The sequence below is a fragment of the Chiloscyllium punctatum genome, chromosome 38, assembly GCF_047496795.1.
Source record: "Chiloscyllium punctatum isolate Juve2018m chromosome 38, sChiPun1.3, whole genome shotgun sequence".
NCBI lineage: Eukaryota > Metazoa > Chordata > Chondrichthyes > Orectolobiformes > Hemiscylliidae > Chiloscyllium > Chiloscyllium punctatum.
In genome coordinates this window covers 18,399,299-18,418,821 of record NC_092776.1, presented here as the reverse complement: position 1 = coordinate 18,418,821, position 19,523 = coordinate 18,399,299, and the positions used below count along the sequence as shown (strand labels likewise).

Below are 19,523 nucleotides of genomic sequence, written 5' to 3'. Positions count from 1 at the left end.
TCATCTGCTCTGCCCTTATAAATCATCTTTGTTACTTCTTCAAAAAACTCAATCATGTTTGTGAGACATGATTTCCCACGCACAAAGCCATGTTGACCATCCCTAATCAGTCCTTGCCTTTCCAAATACATGTACATCCTGTCCCTCAGGATTCCCTCCAACAACTTGCTGACTACCGACGTCAGGCTCACTGGTCTGTAGTTTCCTAGCTTGTCCTTACCATCCTTCTTAAACAGTGACACCACGTTAGCCAACCTCTTCCGGCACCTCACCTGTGACTATCAATGATACAAATATCTCAACAAGAGGCCCAGCAATCACTTCTCTAGCTTCCCACAGTTCTAGGGGACACCTGATCAGGTGCTGGGGATTTATCTACCTTTATGCATTCCAAGACATCCAGCAATTCCTACTCTGTAAAATGGACATTTTGCAAGATGTCACCATCTATTTCCCTACAGTCTATATCTTCCATATCCTTTTCCACAGTAAATACTGACGCAAAATACTCGTTTAGTATCTCCTCCATTTTCTGTGGCTCCACATAAAGGCCACCTTGCTGATTCTGAGGGGCCTTATTCTCTCCCTAGTTACCATTTTGTCCTTAATGTATTTGTAAAAACTATTTGGATTCTCCTTAATTCTATTTGCCAAAGCTATCTCATGTCCCCTTTTTGCCCTCCTGATTTCCCTCTTAAGTATACTCCTACTGCCTTTATACTGTAAGGATTCACTCGATCTATCCTGTCTATACCTTACATATGCTTCCTTCTTTTTCTTAACCAAACCCTCAATTTCTTTAGTCATCCAGCATTCCCTGTACCTACCAGCCTTGCCTTTCACCCGAACAGGAATATACTTCCTCTGGATTATCATTATCTCACTTCTGAAGGCTTCCCATTTTCCAGCCGTCCCTTTACCTGCGAACATCTGCCCCCAATCAGCTTTCAAATGTTCTTGCCTAATACCATCAAAATTTGCCTTTCTCCAATTTAGAACTTCAACTTGTATACGGGCCAAGTGCTGGTAAATGGGACTAGATTTGTTAGGATATCTGGTTAGCATGGACGAGTTGAACCGAAGGGTCTGTTTCCGTGCTGTACATCTCTATGACTCTAACTCGGCACTGCCCTCGTGACCTGTCCATCTTCCTTCCCACCTATCTGCTTCACCCTCCTCGCCAATCTACCACCATTACCCCCACCTATCTCTCAAACTCTCAGCTACCTTCTCCCCAAACCCACCCCTCTCCCATTTATCTCTCAGCCCCCTCGCAAGCCTCATTCCTGATGAAGGGCTCTTTTCCTGCTCGATTTTCCTGCTCCTCAGATTCTTGCTGACCTTCTGTGCTTTTCCAGCACCATACACTCTACTCAATACTCCAAATGTGGCCTAACTAAAGTTTTATATAGCTTCAACATGACTCACCATCTTTTATACTCAATGTCCCAACTGTAAAGTGGGGTAAAACTCCCCATCCAATACTCTGAATTCAAACCCTCGGAGCTTGGGACACGAGTTTGTGGAATTCACATTTGAACCAAGACTTACTGTGCTCTCTGGCTGAGACAGACAAGGCAATATGCAAACCTATGGGCAGCTGTCTAGAACAGGGGTTTAGCTTGTAACGCTAAAGGAAGCCCATAACATACATCTCAGTTACAGACAATGAGCACCAGCCTGCAGACCAAACAACCGAGACATTCTGGAGCCTACAAGAATATCAAACCATTCAACTTCTAATCAATTTGCTCAGACCAGACATACTGAACATTCCACACCATTCTACTACATGCGAACCTGTGTGCCTCTGAACGTGAAGTCCTTTAATATCAGCAAAACTTTAACCTACTTCCATCCAAGAGAAATAAGGGGCATTCAAAACTAACGGAAACCCATTCACATCTCATCCAGTAACCAGGAGGCTCATTCAGCCCAGAGAGGAGTAACAAATGTTCTGTAATCAAACACAGGTTTGAGAGGAGATAAGGAGCAGACAGTCTTTATAACTGCTCGCCCTGATCTGGGAGAGAGAGTGAGTGAGTTTTTTCCCAACATCAAGCTCCTGCAGAACAGCTTTCCCACAGGCTCTAGCCCCAGAAAGCAGCTTTGGAACCAAGAACCACAGGGGGCGAACCGAGAAGCTGAATCAGGATGCCAAATCAAGAGCATCATTGCAACAATGGACATCTAAGAGATTAGAAAGCCAACCAAGCCCTATCCAAAGAAGAGCTTCCAGATACAGGCATGTTCCAAGCCAAGAGAACCAACAGCAAGAACCTCAGCAACTGGACAGTCTTTAAAACGGTGTTTTCCCCAGTGGTGAGCTGAAACTCCAGAGACCCCAAAGTTTCCAACCTAGCTAGCAGGGAGGGGAAGGCAGGTGGTGACACTGCAGGGACCCCAGGGGTAGGAAGCCTCAAGAAAGTGCCTGTGGTTAAAACTGCTGTTTAGCTTTGAACAGTGTTTTAAACCTCTGTTTAACTTGATCGTGTATCTAATTCATGTCCTCTGTATAATTGTGTCAATTTCACTGTTTTATTGTATTTTCCTTTTCCTTATTTCTTGTATTATACTTACCTTTTCATAGTTAAATAATTATTTTGCCCTAAAACACCTGTCTATTGCCTTCTTCATTTCACATTCCCTAAACAAGTCCAGTGTTAGAACCAGGGATCTGGGGGTGATTCAAACACACCTAAAAATCAGCAAATTAGGGACCACAAACCAGAAACCTGACAACCAATGAAGGCAAGCATGCCTTATGCCTTCTTTACCATCTTATCCACTTCTATTGGCACTTTTAGGGAGCTATGGGCTTGCACCTCAAGATTTCTCTGCATATCAATGATAATCAGGGTGCTGCCCTTGATTGTATACAGTACTTTCTTCTTCATCTGACAACCCAACCTCACACTTGTCCAGATTTAAACTCCATCTGCTATTTCTCCCACCAATTTTCCAACTGATTTATAGTGTGATGTATCCCTTGACAACCTTCCTCACAATCCACAGATCCACCAATTTCTGTATGGTCACAACCATGATAATAGCCAGGAAAATTGGTTTTGGACATGGATGAAAATGATCCCTTGGAAAATGTGTGTCAAATATCTCCTTTTAACATTGCAGAAGGAGAAAATAAAGCATATTTATCTTCAAAAATCAGAACATAATTGCAACCAAATGGGTTATGGCATATTTTGCTGCCACATTTGAGAAAAATAAAAAAAACCACTAGAAATAGTTTGGCAGCATCTGGGAAGAAAGAGAAACAAACCAGGTTGATTACCTTTTATCAGAATTAGTTCTTGACTCAAAACTACAATTCTGTTTCTCTGTCTACTGCTGCTGCCAAAACAGCTAAGTATTTCCAGTCTTTTCTGTTTTCATTTCAGATTTTCATTCTCCACAGTATTTTACGGTTTGTCTTTGGGAGTCCTGCTCAAGGTAGAATGAGGTGGGAATTAATTCACAACCATTGCTCTTTTTTAATTCATTCTTGAGACGTGGGTATTGCGAGCTGGCCAGTATTTAATCCCCATCCCAGGTGCCTTTAAGAGGATGGTTGTGACCTGCCTTCCTGAACTACTGCAATCCACCTACTGAGGGTTGACTAAAATGCCATTCTGGAGGGAATCAACTTATCATTTAAGTTCTGCATTTGCATTTTTAAATTTTGGAGAGAAAACCAAGGGTGGTGTGTGTATGGAATGAGCTGCCAGAGGAAGTGGTGGAGGCTGATACAATTACAACATTTAAAAGACATCTGGATGGGTAAATGAATAGGAAGGGTTTAGAGGGCTATGTGCCAAGTGCTGGTGAACAGGATAAGATTAATTTAAGATATCCTATCAGCATGGACAAGTGGGATTGAAGGGTCTGTTTCCACTCTGTACAGTTCTATGACACTATGACATTTCAAGTTCAGTTTTAAAAGTGGATTGAAGTCTGGTGGAAGTCAAGGGGGAAAATAAAATGTCATCTTCACAGTTGAATCTGAGCAGAAACAGAAAGCACTGCTTTTTGAAATGAAAGAAAAATGGTTTCAAATAAATCCATATAAAACAACTTGGGTAAAGAAAAACGTTAAAATTAGAGAAATGAGTTAATCTTTCCATTACATAATACTTTTCATACTCAAGTAAAAATTCATGCATTGCTTTATGTATCATACACAAAGCTCCTTCCATGTACTGTACTCTCTCTCATTCAGAGGTATGCCTCTAAATGTATTATATTCTCCTGCTATAGCTGGTGGTGGAGATATTAGAAGGGCACTATTGGATGCATATTAATCAAACTCAAAACAAACATAACTATATAAATGGACAAAAAGATAACAATTCATCATGCAATTTACAAAATCCCATTTCTGAACAGTGAGAGAAAGTAAACATTCATAGCACAAAGGTAAAATGTATAACCACCGAGAATCTGAAAATGTAAACTGAGATAGGGAGAATGAGAAATTAGGAGTAATCGCATGATAAAAGAATAGTGACAATAACTGAAACATTTAAATAAGTTAACATGGACTCATATTAGCTCCCCCATGTAAAATGCGTCCCCATCGTGGCATCCACTCTTCTATCCATCCTGCTTCCTTTCACAACTGAAAATCTTGTAGGATTTTTATGCCTTTCTTCCTACCCCTGACTTATCAAACTTCTTTAAACTAGCTTACAGCAATCAAGAGTTGAAAAATTAGCAATTTCAGGAGTCAACTGTGTGTTTTGGGTCTAGCCAAGCAGGCCATACTAAGTAAGGATAGCAGATCTCCTTCCCTAAAAGGTCATTAGTGAACCAGATGGGTTTTTACAACAATCAAACACAGTTACACAGCCACTATCAGGCTAGCTTTTTTACTGAATTCAGATTTCATCATCTGCCATGGAGTAATATGACCTCATGTCCCCAAAGCACTAATCTGGAAATCTGGATTATAAATCCAGTGATATGACCACTATGCTATCACGTGCCCTTAAATGATGCATTTCAGGTGCAAAAGAAGGGATTGAGGGATATCTTAAGACAATGGATTGATAATGGTTTGACTGCAAGAAAGGACAGGGCTCAATGAAAGTTTCCTATTTCTAAAAATATTCAGAAGTAACCCAATATTGAAAATTCAATGACACCCAACTGTTGTTATTTTATTTGCTTGTTATCAACATTAACAATACCCAATGTTTACTAATTAATTAATGTGCCTGTTATGATATGCAAGGCCAGATTTTCAGCTGGAAGCAAATTGAGAGTGTTTCCTGGCTATGCACAGCCATCTTGGGAGACACCTACACCAAAAATGTGATCTTCATTGCCAGATACCAGATGAAGTCAGGCATTCTATCTGAGAAACATTTTGGACAGAGAACCAAGGGCTATTAGAGATGGTTTGCTTAAAAGGGTTATCTTGTCATTTTAGGATTTCACCCCAACTGCAATATGCAAAAAGAGGCCAGAGCTTTCACACTCCCGACAGTCCCTTGCCTCATCATACACCCCAAATATCCCACCATGCCAAAATATGCTACTTCCTTCAACTGCCCTTGGGCCACCATGTTCACCATACCTTATAAGGGGTCCCAAAACCTTCGTGGCTCCTCATGCTCCAAACTAACCCTTCTTCAATCCCCATGGTTCTTCAGGCCCTTCCATGTCAATTCATCCATTTCACAGTTTAGATGGCAGCTGAATGGGTAATACTAGATGGCAGCTGAATGGGTAATACTAGAACTTTAAAAGAATCATTCACTGGATAATAATAAACATTAAAATAAAGCAATGAACCAAACCCTTTAAAGTTTTAATATCTGAAGTCACAATATATTTGAAACCACTGAACATTTCAAACTAACCTGGTGAAACTGATAAATCTGAGGGGGAGAGCACCCAGCTAGAGTGCAGCTGCTTCAACAATTTAAATGGTTCTCTCAGTGAAGAATACATAATGAGACTGGGCTCATGAGGGCACGAGGGAAGATAGAAATTAAGAGAAAAAGTTACACATTGAAACCTAGGAAATTTGGCTTGGAAAAGGAAGGAAATGCATATAATTATGGTCACCATATTATAGTGATTTGGAGACAGTGAAGCCAGTGCAGTTTAAAATTTAGAAGAATATTACCAGATGTGTGTGGGTATGCATTTTAAGAAAGGATTTACAGATTGGGTCTCTTCTGTTGAAGAAAAAAGGCTGAGAGATGAACAAATAGACATCTTTCAAATAAGGAAAGATTTTGATAGAGTGCATGCAGAGGGACCGTTTCTTCTCATGAGGAACAGAACAATTAGAAATAGTTGATATAGCACATTTATCAAGAAATCCAATAGGGAATTTACAAGAAACTCTTCACCTGAAGAATTGAAGAATGTGGAGCTTGCAAACACAGTAACTGTCTGAGGTGAACAGAATACAATCGTTTTAAGGGGAATCCATAGAGAGAATAAATGGTTATGATAGTAGATTTAATTGAGAAAAATGGGAAGAGGTTTGAGTGGGTCATAAACATTAGTATGGAATGGACAGGTCACTACTATACTGTTTCTGCACTAAATTTGCTACCAAATAAGTGGCAGAGGCAACTGATCAGATAGTCTGTCACTTATTGATAAGAAACCCCTGAGTTACTCGGACTTGTTAGAGGAGAGGCCGTTAGAGGACTTGTTAGAGGAGGCTGGAGAGGGTTTAAAACTATAGTTGGAAGAGATAAGTGAACATGGTTATCTCTATTTCAAGATGTCTTTAGAATAGTAAGTGATTCTGGGAGGTGAAAGGAGGACTTAATATTGCTTTGTGAGATTCTGCCAGATCACACAGCAATCAAACCAATTCAATCAACCAAGAACAGAAGAGGCATAGATCTCAAGATTTTTAGCTTACTTTTTTGCTTCATTTTCGATCTTGTCGCCTCGCACCTATTCTTCAGCCATCTCCACATTCAAGACCCCAGAGACCCCACTTCTCAACAATCTGTTGATTTTTTTGTGGGCTGTTCAACTGCAGTAGTTGCATCTGTAAGCTTGGACCCCAGTACTACTTTTTCCCCGTCTCTTGTCCAAATGTCATCTTTGTTTAAATAATCTCTTTAATCATAAGATTCACTTTCTCTCCTCTGTGATTCATTTCTTCACCAAGTGTCTTCACTTACCAAGCTCCATGACCAGAACTAAAGACACCATTAAAATAATGGGAATAAAAGAAACAAAAAAGTAAAGATGCTAGAAATGAAGCAACTACACTCTTCCAGACAGAAGTAAATAAACACAAAGACAGCAGTAGTCAGGAATGGGCCGAGGACATTCGTAGAATTACAAGTGATCTGGCAGAATCTCACAAAGGAATATTAACATACCAACATCATCTTTCTATAGTTGCTTTCTCTTTATCTTTACTCACAAAGAACAGTAAAGCACAGGTACAGGCCCTCCAACCAAACATTCTGATGCTATTCCAAACTAATTCAATCTGCCTGCATATGGTCTGTATCCCCCTATTCCTTGTCTGTTCATGTATCTGTCCAAATGTTGCTCTCATATCTGTATCTACCACCTCCCTTGGCAGTGTGTTCGGAGCACCTACAACCCTGTGTAATAAAAAAAAACTTTATCTCACATCTCCTTTAAACTTCCCCTCTCTCACTGAACCAATGTGCCCTAGTATTTCCCATTTCCACCATGGTGAAAAAAAACTGATTATCCACTTTAACAATGCCTCTTATTTTGTATACTTCTATCATAAGGTTGTCTCCTCACCCTCTGATGCTCTAGAAAGAACAATCGAAGTTCATCCAACTTCTCCTTATAGCTAATACATTCCAATCTAGGCAACTTCCTTGCAAACCTCTTATATTCTCACCAAAACCTCCGCATCCCTCCTTAACTGCAGTGACCAGAACTGCACACAATACTCCAAATGTGGTCGAACTAAAGTTTTACACAATTGCCACGTGACTAGCCAACTTGTATAAGGAATGCTCCGACCAGTGAAGGCAAGCATGCCATTAAATTTTCTTTACCACCTTATCCATTTCTGTTGCCACTTTCAGGGAGCTATGGACTTGCATCCCAAGATCTCTCTCTATAACAATGCTCCTTAGGGTCCTGGCATTAAGTATATGCTTTCCTCTTGCATTTGAACTCCCAAAATGCATCACCTCACACCATCCATCTGCCATTTTTCTGCCAAACCTTTCCGACTAACCTATATCTTGCTGTATCCTTTGACAATCTTACTCAGTCAAGGGTTGCGTAACGATTTGTAGCTCAGGTGCCAGTTGTCATGGTTGTGGGTATGTGCGCTGAGCTGGGAAGTTGATTTGCAGATGTTTCCCCCCTGTCTCAGTGACATCTTCAGTGCTTTGGTGCCTCCTGTGAAGCACTGCTGTACTGTGTCTTCTGGAGCTTATTTGGTTCCATTCCTGCTGCTTCCGGTTGTTCATTGTAGTGGCTGGTATATTTGTCTAGGTCTATGTGTTTGTTAATGGAGTCTGTGGATAAGTCCCTCCTCCCTACCTTTTATCTTAGCCTGCTTGGCACACCCTCCTCATTCCTGAAGAAGGGCTTATGCCCGAAATATCGATTCTCCTTCTCTTTGGATGCTGCCTGACCTGCTGCGCTTTTCCAGCAACACATTTTTAAGCTCTGTGCATAAATGTCATGCTTCTAGAAATTGTCTGGCTGTCCTCTATTTAGCTTCTCCTATGATTGTTGTATTGTCCCAGTCACATCTGTGGTCCTAGTCATCTGTGTGTATGGCTACTAGGGACAGCTGGCCGTGACATTTAATGGTTTGTTAGTGTTCATGGATGCGGACTACTAGCTGTCTGTCTGTTTGTCCTACATAGTGTTTCATGCACTCTTTGCTTGGAATCTTGTAAACTATGGTTGTCTTGCACATGATGGGTTCAGGGTCCTTTCTTCCTCCTGACTATTCACAGCTCCAACAATTTTCGTCGTCTGCAAACTTACTAATCAGAGTACCTACATTTTCATCCAATCATTTAGGTATATTACAAACAACAGAAGTTGCTACACAGATTCTGGCTGAACACCCATTAGTCACGGATCTCCAATTAGAAAAACACCTCTCCACAACTATTCTTTGACCAACTCACTGTGAATCCATATGAGTTAATCTTACAAAAGCATTTGACAAGGTTGAGGGACCTTGTCAAATGTTTAAGTAAAGTCCATGCAGCCAACATCCACTGTCCTACCTCATAATTTCAATGCTTTGAAACCACATATCATTCCTCTTTGAAAAGTGGCAAGTAAGCAGTCAGTTATCATACCCCAACTTCGAATACTCTAAAATACAAGAAAATCAAAAATATTAATTGTTCTATATTCCACTGTAGGTGTCAACAATTCATTAAGTATTTTATTCCTTCAAGTATAGAGGAAAAAAACTTCTTTCTTGTAGCAAATGCAATAGTAAACTTTTGGAAAAGAACATAGTCATAGAGATGTACAGCATGGAAACAGATCCTTCGGTCCAACTCCATGCAATCAGATATCCCAATCTAGTCCCAATTGCCAGCATCTGGCCCATATCCCTCCAAAGCCTTCCTAGTCATATACCCATCCAGATGCCTTTTAAATGTTGCAATTGCACCTCCCTTGACCATTTCCTCTGGCAGCTCATTCCATATATGTACGTGAAGAAGTTGCCCTTAGGACCCTTTTATATCTTTCCCCTCTCATCCTAAACCTATGGCCTCTAATTCCGGACTCCCCCATTCCAGGAAAAAGACTTTATCTATTTATCCTAACCATGCTCCTCATGATTTTATAAACTTCTATAAGGTCACCCCTCACCCTCCGACGCTCCAGGAAAAACAGCCCTAACTTATTCAGCTCTCCCTATAGGTCAAATCCTCCAGCCTTGGCAACAACCTTGTAAATCTTTTCTGAACCCTTTCAAGTTTCACAACATCCTTCCCATAGGAAGTAGACCAGAATTGCACGCAATATTCCAACAGTAGCCTAACTAATGTCCTGTACAGACGCAACATGATCTCCCAACTCCTGTACTCAATACACTGACCAATAAAGGAAAGCATACCAAACGCCTTTTTCATTATCCTATCTACCTGTGACTCCACTTTCAAGGAACTATGAACCTGCACTCCGAGGTCTTTTTGTTCAGCAACACTCCCTAGGACCTTACCATTAAGTGTATAATTGCTGCTAAGATTTGCTTTCTCAAAACGCAACACTTCACATTTATTTGAATTAAACTCCATCTGCCACTTCTCAGCCCATTGGCACATCTGATCAAAATCCTGTTGTAATCGGAGGTAACCTTTTACACCTCCAATGTTGGTGTCATCTGCAAACTTACTAACTGTACCTCTTACACTCACATCCAAATCATTTATATAAATGATGAAAAGTAGTGGACCCAGCACCAATCGTGGTGGCACTCCACTGGTCACAGGCTCCATGCAAAAGTAAAAAGTCAAAAAGTATTTTATAAGAGACAATTTTTAAAATTTCGGATGAAGTAAACAACATTTCAAAATATTCAATTTGGATACATCAAGAAAAGAACAGACATCATTGGTACAAAATATCTTCTTTGTGTCCAGCCATTGTTTAAACTCCAAAACATTTCAAGGACTTTCTCTCTGCTATAGGAAAAGATGTTGTGAAACTTGAAAGGGTTCAGAAAAGATTTACAAGAATTGCCAGAGTTGGAGGATTTGAGCTATAAGAAGAGGCTGGGGCTGTCGGAAGCTGAGGGATAAAGTTGTCGAGGTTTATAAAATCATGAGCGGCATAAATAATGTGAATAGCCAAGATCTTTTACCAAGGATTGGGGAGCCCAAACTTGAAGGTGAGAAGGGAAAAATGTAAAAGGGTCTTCTATAACTCTATGACTGAAGTAATTCTGAAACAAGTAGTTCCTTCAAGCTTTGAACTGATTCTTGCCCAAGTCAGAAAATTGCAGGTTCTTTTCCTAATCTAGCATATTGTTCACCTAATCTAGGTGGTCTCTTCCCATGCAATACCAAAGGAATACTACACAGCTCGTGCCATCTTTTAGTTAAGGCAGTTAAACTGATGCCTGGCCTGTGGTCTCAAGCGAACGAAGACTTCAAGTACTATTACATAGAACAGCAGGGGCGCATGATTTAGTATTGTGGACAATCTTTAGCCCCCAACCAACATTATTGATAACTGCCATTACCTCATTGCTGTTTGCGTGACCTTACTGTACACAAGTTAGCTGCCATGCTTCTCCGTTTTACAACAGTAACTACAGCAAAATTGCTAATTGTCTACAAAGCACCTTGAGACCCCCAAGATGCTTTATAAATAATGCTTTATAAATAATTCACATTTCATCTGAAGAAAATACTATTTTGTTTCTTTCTTAAACCTATAGTACTGCAACAGGAATTCACTGTACTTCACTGCTAGATTATATAATGATGTAACCAGTCTGAATTTTCATTTACTTATTCAAGAGTAAACTATAATAAATAAGTTTAGTGTAAGTGGAACAACAGTCACAGACCTCTCCAAAAGACCTGAACACACATGGGTTATTTCAACTAGCTCCACAGAATCGATTCTAATGCCTACACAGTGAATGTTTACTGGCACTGAATGACTGCAGAAGGAAACTATAGTCACTTTTCAAAACCTTAAAAGTAACTTCCAAATCACATAATACTCTCTTCTTTCGCAAACAAAAACAGAAATTGCTTGGAAATCTCAGTAGGCCTGGCAGCATGTATGGAGAGAGAGCAGAATTAAAGTTTAGGCTCCAATGAACTACTTCAGAACATTCTGAAGGGCCACACTGGACCCAAAACATTAATTCTGCTTTCTCTCCACAGATGCTACCAGATCTGTGGAGGTGTCTGAGCAATTTCTGTTTTTGTTTATGACACCTAAACAAATGAGAGAATGCCAGAAAAAACTCTGTAGATCTGGCAGCATCTGTGGCAAGTTAACATTCTTAAGAAGTCATACCAGACTTGCTATGTTAAATGTTTCTCTCTCCAGCGATGCTGCCAGATCTGCGAAGTTTCTCCTGCATTCTCTGTGTTTGCTCCTGATTTCAAGCATCCACAGTATTTTGCCTTCATTCCATTGATTATATCTCTGCTCTGGAAAATCAGGGGAATGAGTAAATCAACAGAGTGTAGGGGATCAACCCAAATCCTTCAGTTCTGTGTGTTTCACCACCACAATGGATTTTGAAGCTGCAGATTTAAATGTCAGAGTGGAGTGAGACACAAACATCAGGATAACATATAGCAAGATTAGCTAACTCCCCTAATTCTGGGTTATAATTATGCTTTTTCTTATTCACAACGTAGCTCACCTAAAATGTTAAGAAAACAAAAAAAAATTACAATGGACGCCAGTGATCTTAAGGCAATTTCAATCTCCTGGTTTTGATGCCACTTAAAGAATAGTACACCATTCACACTACATTAATAGAGTCAACTTATTGAATCACTTCGAGTTATCAATTACACTTTATCAATCATCAATGAGGCAAATCCAACATGTCCAAAATATCTAAATTAATGCTAAAGACAAGTTACTTGTAGGAAACATCCAAACATTTTGTAAGGCAGCAAAATCTATTCTGCTGAAAATAATCTGTTTTCTCATTTCAATCCAATACTGATAGTGATTTATTCCTAATAACTCAAACTAAAATTACACATAAAATTATTAGTCTTTTAAAGTTTACAAATGGGCTGTTAATTCACGTTTGCACTCAGTTCATGACTAACATTTGGGAAACTAGGCCTTCCAATTGAATTGCATTTCTATTCTAGTTTTTGATTGCATAATTGCAATCACAATAAGTTACATACACACTGCAGTTAAATGAGGCTCATGCCCCTTGTAGAACTGACAGAAGAACGCAAACACTAGTTACCAAAAAGTACGCAAAATCTACGGTCTCCAAAAGATTAATCGTAGATTTCAAACATACACAGCCATCTAAAAAAATGCAATCCTAATTGGTTTAACGATCGATTATCGACGCATTTATCTCTCTGTCTCACACTCAGGTTTCTCCCTGCTTGACTTACAGAACTTGGAGGCCGAGCTGTTGATATTCAAGGTTACTTTGCCGGCCACAGGCTCGGCGTCAGGCTCCCTGTGCGATGCCGGCACTCGCTCTTCCCCATTAAGAGGCATGGGATGCGGAAGGAGCACTTTGGGATCCTGCTGTGCTCGCGGCGTGCCCCCCGGCTCGGACAGAGCGGGCTGGCTGGGGTGATGGTGGCTGTGGTGTTGATGGCGATGTTGCTGTTGCTGATGGTGATAAGCGTCCGCGTTGGCCTCCCAGTTGTTGTGGTTGTGATCGTCCATCATCAGGGGCTGGTAGCTGGGGTCCTCTTCCATGTTCTCCTCCATCGTTAACGGTGGGGACAGGAGTCAGGGAGGGGTGGGGGAAGGGAGAGGGGACGGGGGGGGGGGGAGGGGGTGGGAAAGGGATGTTTAAGCCAGATCTGCAGCTGAACTTTTATATTTCAATGTATTTCCTCCTACATGAATACCAGCGCCTTGCCCACTCCCTCAAACGGACTGAATTCCTCGTTCGACCCAACTCCTCCTCCCTTCCCCCACCCCCTAGCGACGGGACTCTCCTTTACGGCCTTTTGCCGCCGATCAGCTCGACGTCGCGTTTTGCGGCACTTTCACGACGCTTCGGTCCGGCGCCTGCCGGGAGGCGGCGGCGTTCCTTGGTGACGGTTGCCCGGGGAACCCCGCCCTTGGTGACGGTCGCCTGGGGAACCTCGCCGTTGTGAGCTGGGCCTTGGCTGCGGAGAAGTGGTCCCATCCCCCGGGGATGTCGCCGGTTAGTAAAGCTTTTCCGTCTGGTTCTCCATGAAATGCCTCCCGCAAATCCCGGTTGATTTTTTTTTTGGTATCGGCCGAAAAAAAATAAGACGTGTGTCGGAATTTTGGGCGTCATTCCGCCCGCACCTGCTCTCAGCGGTTTATCCGCCTGTCTCAGTGTCAGCTTGTTCACGAGTAGAAACTTTTCCGCAGTTTTGTGTGTTCCCAATTTGGAACTCTTCGAATTACTATCCCATTGTGCTGCTAATTTTACAGATAAAGACCAGTTGGCCAGACCAGCCCATACTGACCTCTGCTACACTCCAGCTTCCTCACTCATCTAGCTCTTGATTTGGAGATCCCCACAGTTAAAACCTCACACCTTCAATGCATTATCTGGGCCGACATGACACCAGTTTGTTAAAGGTCACTTGAGAATGTAACTTTAAAAAAAAGTTCTGTGATTCACCTTTGAAAGAACTGAAGCCAACATGTTCATTCTAAAAGATGAGAGGTTTAACAAACAATCCAGCTCTTTTTCAATCTATAATTTCAGTTACAACACACTGCAAAGTTTTGCTGTAAATTCTACCTCTTATGATCTTATACTCCACAACCACCTGATGAAGGAGCATCGCTCCAAAAGCTTCTAAATAAACCTGTTGGACTATAACCTGGTGTTGTGATTTTTAACTTCATCCAACTCTTATTAGTGTAATCCTCAATTGCTTTCTCCCTATTGCACTTTACCTAGCTTCCTCTTAATTGTGTCCATACTATTTGCTTCAACAACACCCTTTTGGTCAAGTTCCAAAATTTCGCACCACACTGGAAATTTCTTCTAAATTACGTTTTTGAAATCTTAGTGATCATCTCACATTGATGGCCTGGAGTTTTGCTCATTACCACAACTGCAAATAATTGATGCCACTCCACCAAAACCCTTTATAATTAAAAAAAGACTTAGTTCACCTCTCAGCCTTCTGTTTTTAAGAGAAAACAGAATTGGCCTATTTACCCTTTCACATAGGCTTACAATTCATGTCATTGAGATCTACAGCACAGAAAAAGGCGCTTTGGCCCATCATGTCCATGCCAGTCAAAAAGACCTGACTATTCTAACTCCATTTGCCAATAGTCTTGTATGTCCTGGCATCATAAATGCATATCTAAATATTTCCTAATATTATGAGGTTTTCTGCCTTTACCACCCTTAAAAGCAATAAATTCCATATTCCTCTCACCCTCTGATAACATCCTTGTTGCATTTTTTCCAGTGTCTTCAAGTTTTTTTATACTATGGCAGCCAGAACTTGCAAATAATTATAATGAGTGTAGTCATTATAATTATTTTCAATTAACTTTAGTGAGCTTTTTTTAAAATGTGGTGACTCTTAACAACTTGCCACTGTAGCTGCTATTGATAATATCAACTAGCTTGATGCTGATAAATTTAATTTTTTGAACAATAAGGGTATGAGTATTAATCCCTTAAAATTCTATCCCTACCAATATTGTTGATCTTTTAAAAAGAAATTCATTTTTGATCTTGGATTTCTTTTCAATGGACCTTAAAACATATCACTGATTTTTATTCACATGTAAGATCAGTCTAAGCTGTCCCTGATTTTCGGTATCAACCACAGAAGGAGGATATACAAAAATAATGCATGTCTACTTGCAAGCGAGTCAGCCAATGTTAATGTTACATAATTTTCTGAAGCAATACCATGCCCAACAGCTGGTATGCTGCACAATTGTAAAAGGAGAAAGTGAGGACTGCAGATGCTGGAGATCAGAGCTGAAAATGTGTTGCTGGAAAAGCGCAGCAGGTCAGGCAGCATCCAAGGAACAGGAGAATCGACGTTTCGGGCATCAGCCCTTCAGCCCTGATCTCAGCACCGCCTTCCTAATCTGCAATCTTCTTCCTGACCTCTCTGCCCCACCCCACTCCGGCCTGTCATCCTCACTTTGACCTCCCTCCACCTATCGCATTCCCAACGCCCCTCCCCCAAGTCCCTCCTCCCTACCTTTTATCTTAGCCTGCTGGACACACTTTCCTCATTCCTGAAGAAGGGCTGATGCCCGAAACGTCGATTCTCCTGTTCCTTGGATGCTGCCTGACCTGCTGCGCTTTTCTAGCAACACATTTTCAGCACAATTGTAAAAGACATGTAAATAACGTATTATTAATCTTAGTCAGCATTTTACTTAACTATGTCCTCAAGTTCAGCAGGGATTTCTACATGAGAAATGTAGAATAAAAATGTGATATTTTTGTGACTGATATCTTGTATAAACTATATTGTGATAATGGTACATTGTGATGCAACTTTTCAATCGTGCAAACTAAAAATTGTCAAAAACAATTAGATAATGTCAATATTAGTGTAAGACTGCATGGATTTTTGAGTTTCTGTTTTGTTATATTATCCCTCAGCTGTGTTTAATGTAACCTACACACCCACTCCACTGGAGCCAGTTTTATTGTTGAGTAATGCTAATGAGATGCAACATCATGAAACTTGCCTGAATGTTATGTTGGCTGTTATCTTTAGCTGTGGAAGCTACTCCAGTGCTACTGGTGAACATTGTAGGTGTACATACATTTAAATATTTAACCTGCTTCCATTTTCTGCCCAGCACTGCCACCTGACATTTTTGAATGGGGGTGCACAAAATCTGTGGTCTACCCTCCCATCCTCAATGAATCTCCCATATTACAGTGCCTGGGTGAGGTGTCAGTCAGTTTGCTTGCTCTTAAGCTTATCGTAATTCTTAAGTGGCCAATTACAGACCAGTTAAAGTTCTCATTTCAGCTGTGCTACTATTTTAGCTAGGAAATGGTAGTGAGAAGGTGAGTATCCCAGTAACTTTCACTGCAAGGATTGCTGTCAGGTAACTGGGTAAGGTACTTCCTTTCAGAGAGTGGGGTCTCAGAGGAATGCCCTGTGTTCATAGCAGGCAGCCTCCCACAACCTCTAAAACACAGATCTCACTCTGAAGTCTGGCAGGTTTCTCGAAAATCCCTGAATTTTCCTGAAGTCTTAGATGCACGACATTTCTTCTCAGACTGCATGTAGTTTCAGCAGTGGCTACTTCTCAATCCTTGTACTGCCAGGACTACAGAGCTGCAGGCCAGTCAAATTGGTCTTTCTCCTAGATGAGGGGGAAATCCCACTCTGAATCAATTAAGATTTCTCTCAGTGTAATGTCACAGTGGAACAGCCATGATTTGGATGAGTGGGTTAACAATGGACTTTTCAGTCTGGAGGCAAGGTGGACATATGCAAAGTATGAAACAATCAAACACCTTCTCTTTTTATTCTGTTAAAGGATTATCTCCTTGCACATAATTGTGAAAGCCTGGTTTCCCATTGGAATACCATACCATGTGGATAGAAGACAACAATAAGGCTACCTGTTATTGTACAAACTAGATTATTAAAAACAAAATAGTAGTATTGTATGAATGATACAGGTAGTTCTATATTTATTAAATGCTATTTGGTTGTAACGTGATTTGTGAATTGTAGACTTTTTAAAATAAAGTTAATTTTCATTTGCTGTTATGCAATTCCATCCCTGGCACTAGCCGAACAGGAAAACCCAGCCTCAGGATCCCCCGTCTACACAATGCACGTTCAATGTGTTCAGCTAAAACAGGAATGCAATCAGCTCTGCAAGCCTTGAAATGTAGCTTGAAACTGGGAATTGCAGTGTGCATTTAGAAGGAATTTTATTTCAAACTGGGAGAGAATCTTCAGGAGGACTGGACTTCCACATTGGCATCATGTGTTCAGTTGGGTTGTGCACTTTCTGCTGATGAGCTTTGTGAAATGTACAGTGCTGTAGTCTGTGATTTTAGTGTTAACGTGTTAAAAATTTACTGTGTTATTTCATTAAAATATATGACTTAAAGATTTACTTAGACAGTGCTATCGTTTGTATTAGGTTAACTACTATTTTTGTTTGGATTTTTACTGATAATTTTGATGGTTCGCCCCAACCTTGTTTTTCCCATAGGCCCTTATTTATGTTGTGCAATTTTCTATAAGACAGTGTCGCACGAGAACGCAACTACTGCGTTATAGGAGAACTACCTGTAACAGCAAGTCTCAATGTCAATTCAATTATTGAAACAAAATTTAGTCAGATGCTCTACAGTAAAAAGACACAATTGTCCACTGCTAATGTTAACAGAATTAAAGAAAAAATCTTTCAAATTTTTACTGTAGTTCTGAGTAAAGCTATTAACTAACTGCTACACTAATATTATGACAGGTATACTTGAGACACAAAATTGATGCCATCTTTGCTTCCATTAGTATTTTCTCCTCTCAATGTGTGTGGCCATTTAGGAAAATAACTATCCACCCTGTTTCAAAATGGTTAGTATGAGTAAAGGTTCATTGTTCATAAAGAAGCACTAAACTGCCAACATAAGCCAGTGGGATTCTGATTTACTTTAAGACCTTAATTCTATTATGCTAAAAGATGGTTGTACAAAAGACCACCACAGCAGCACTATGTACCTGAGCAACTTAGAGTCACCTTCATTCTGGGTATTTCTGGGCATTCGAGCAGGCTGAAACTCCTCCCTAGCCATGGTATTATGAATGACATGATGCAGTATCACGAATCCAGATACAGGAATTGTTTTTGTATAAGTCCATTTGTTAGCACTGTGAAATGTCCTTACTAATTAATTTATTTGCACTTCTTTCCAAAAATGTAAGTTTATGCAAATTGAATCCCATTATAAAATCTATCTTAAACACTGGGCAGAAACTTCGCAGACTCCAAAAAATATGGGAGAAATTTTAGAAGAATCACATGAGAAGTCAAGCAAGGCCATTGTGAACGTTTAGAGCAACAAGATGCATTTCCCCACCAAATTCCAGCTGTCAAAACCAGATTCTTGGTAATAAACAGCAAGAGGTCTACTAATGTGGATTATCGTTTTTCTTATCACCCTCAATCTTAATCTCACTCTATTAAGATGCATTTTCCCATTCTCCTACCTGCCAGTTAGAAACTGGACAGTGAGAATTCTTGTAATGAAAGTCACATCAAGTTAGCTGAACTCTAGCTCATTGCTTGCTCTTCTAGACCTCCATCTTGTACACCCAGCACCAGTGTCTTAGGAAAAGCTGTATAGGCAGCTGCTATATGCACCACATGTCCACAGACGGACATTCAACACAAGCCAGCCTCTTCACACCATCACGGCAACTTCCAATCCACTAAGAGAGTGTGTTTTTTGCTCAGGGCTGTTCACTTTCCTTATTAGTGCATCCTCACTTCTCACTTAACTAGATGTTCACAGCATTTCCACCTTGCCTTTCAGCACTGTGCGCCCTCAGCCAGAGTTAACAGGCTCACAGTACTGTTGTCCCTTTTAGCACAAGCACAAAGCCAGGAGATTTATCACAGTTGTCAGTATTCAACAGTCACGCAGGTGGACATGTTGCTGCACAGCTTCATCCTATACCTGTCTCCCATCTACACCATGTGCCAGTACCCTATACAATAAACACACCGACTGTGCTTCAAATAAATGGCCATGTCTCAAAGTCTAAACGAATAGTCCACAGTCAAGTCAAGGGAGATGGCCTTCAGTCAAGGGATCCTCACGCAGTACGTCAAGGATAAACTCCTTGGGCACAGTCATTCAGCTACCCAACGTAGTCGAGATC

At 40.6% G+C, this 19,523-nt stretch overlaps 1 protein-coding gene and 1 long non-coding RNA gene across 2 annotated transcripts in view; one reads left to right on the top strand and one right to left on the bottom strand.

Moving 5' to 3' along the window:
* Window positions 1-13,622, bottom strand: part of cacul1 (CDK2 associated cullin domain 1) — a 119,245-nt gene extending 105,623 nt beyond the window's left edge. Inside the window, exon 1 of the mRNA XM_072557324.1 lies at window positions 13,071-13,622. Within this exon, the coding sequence (XP_072413425.1) occupies window positions 13,071-13,398 (328 nt within the window). The 5' untranslated portion in view covers window positions 13,399-13,622. The remainder of the gene's footprint in view (window positions 1-13,070) is intronic.
* Window positions 13,623-13,705: 83 nt separating this feature from the next.
* LOC140463416 (uncharacterized) lies at window positions 13,706-17,751 on the top strand. Its single transcript, XR_011954670.1, has 2 exons — window positions 13,706-13,843; window positions 17,420-17,751. It is a non-coding gene; the product is annotated as an uncharacterized lncRNA (long non-coding RNA).
* The last annotated feature ends 1,772 nt before the right edge of the window (window positions 17,752-19,523 follow it).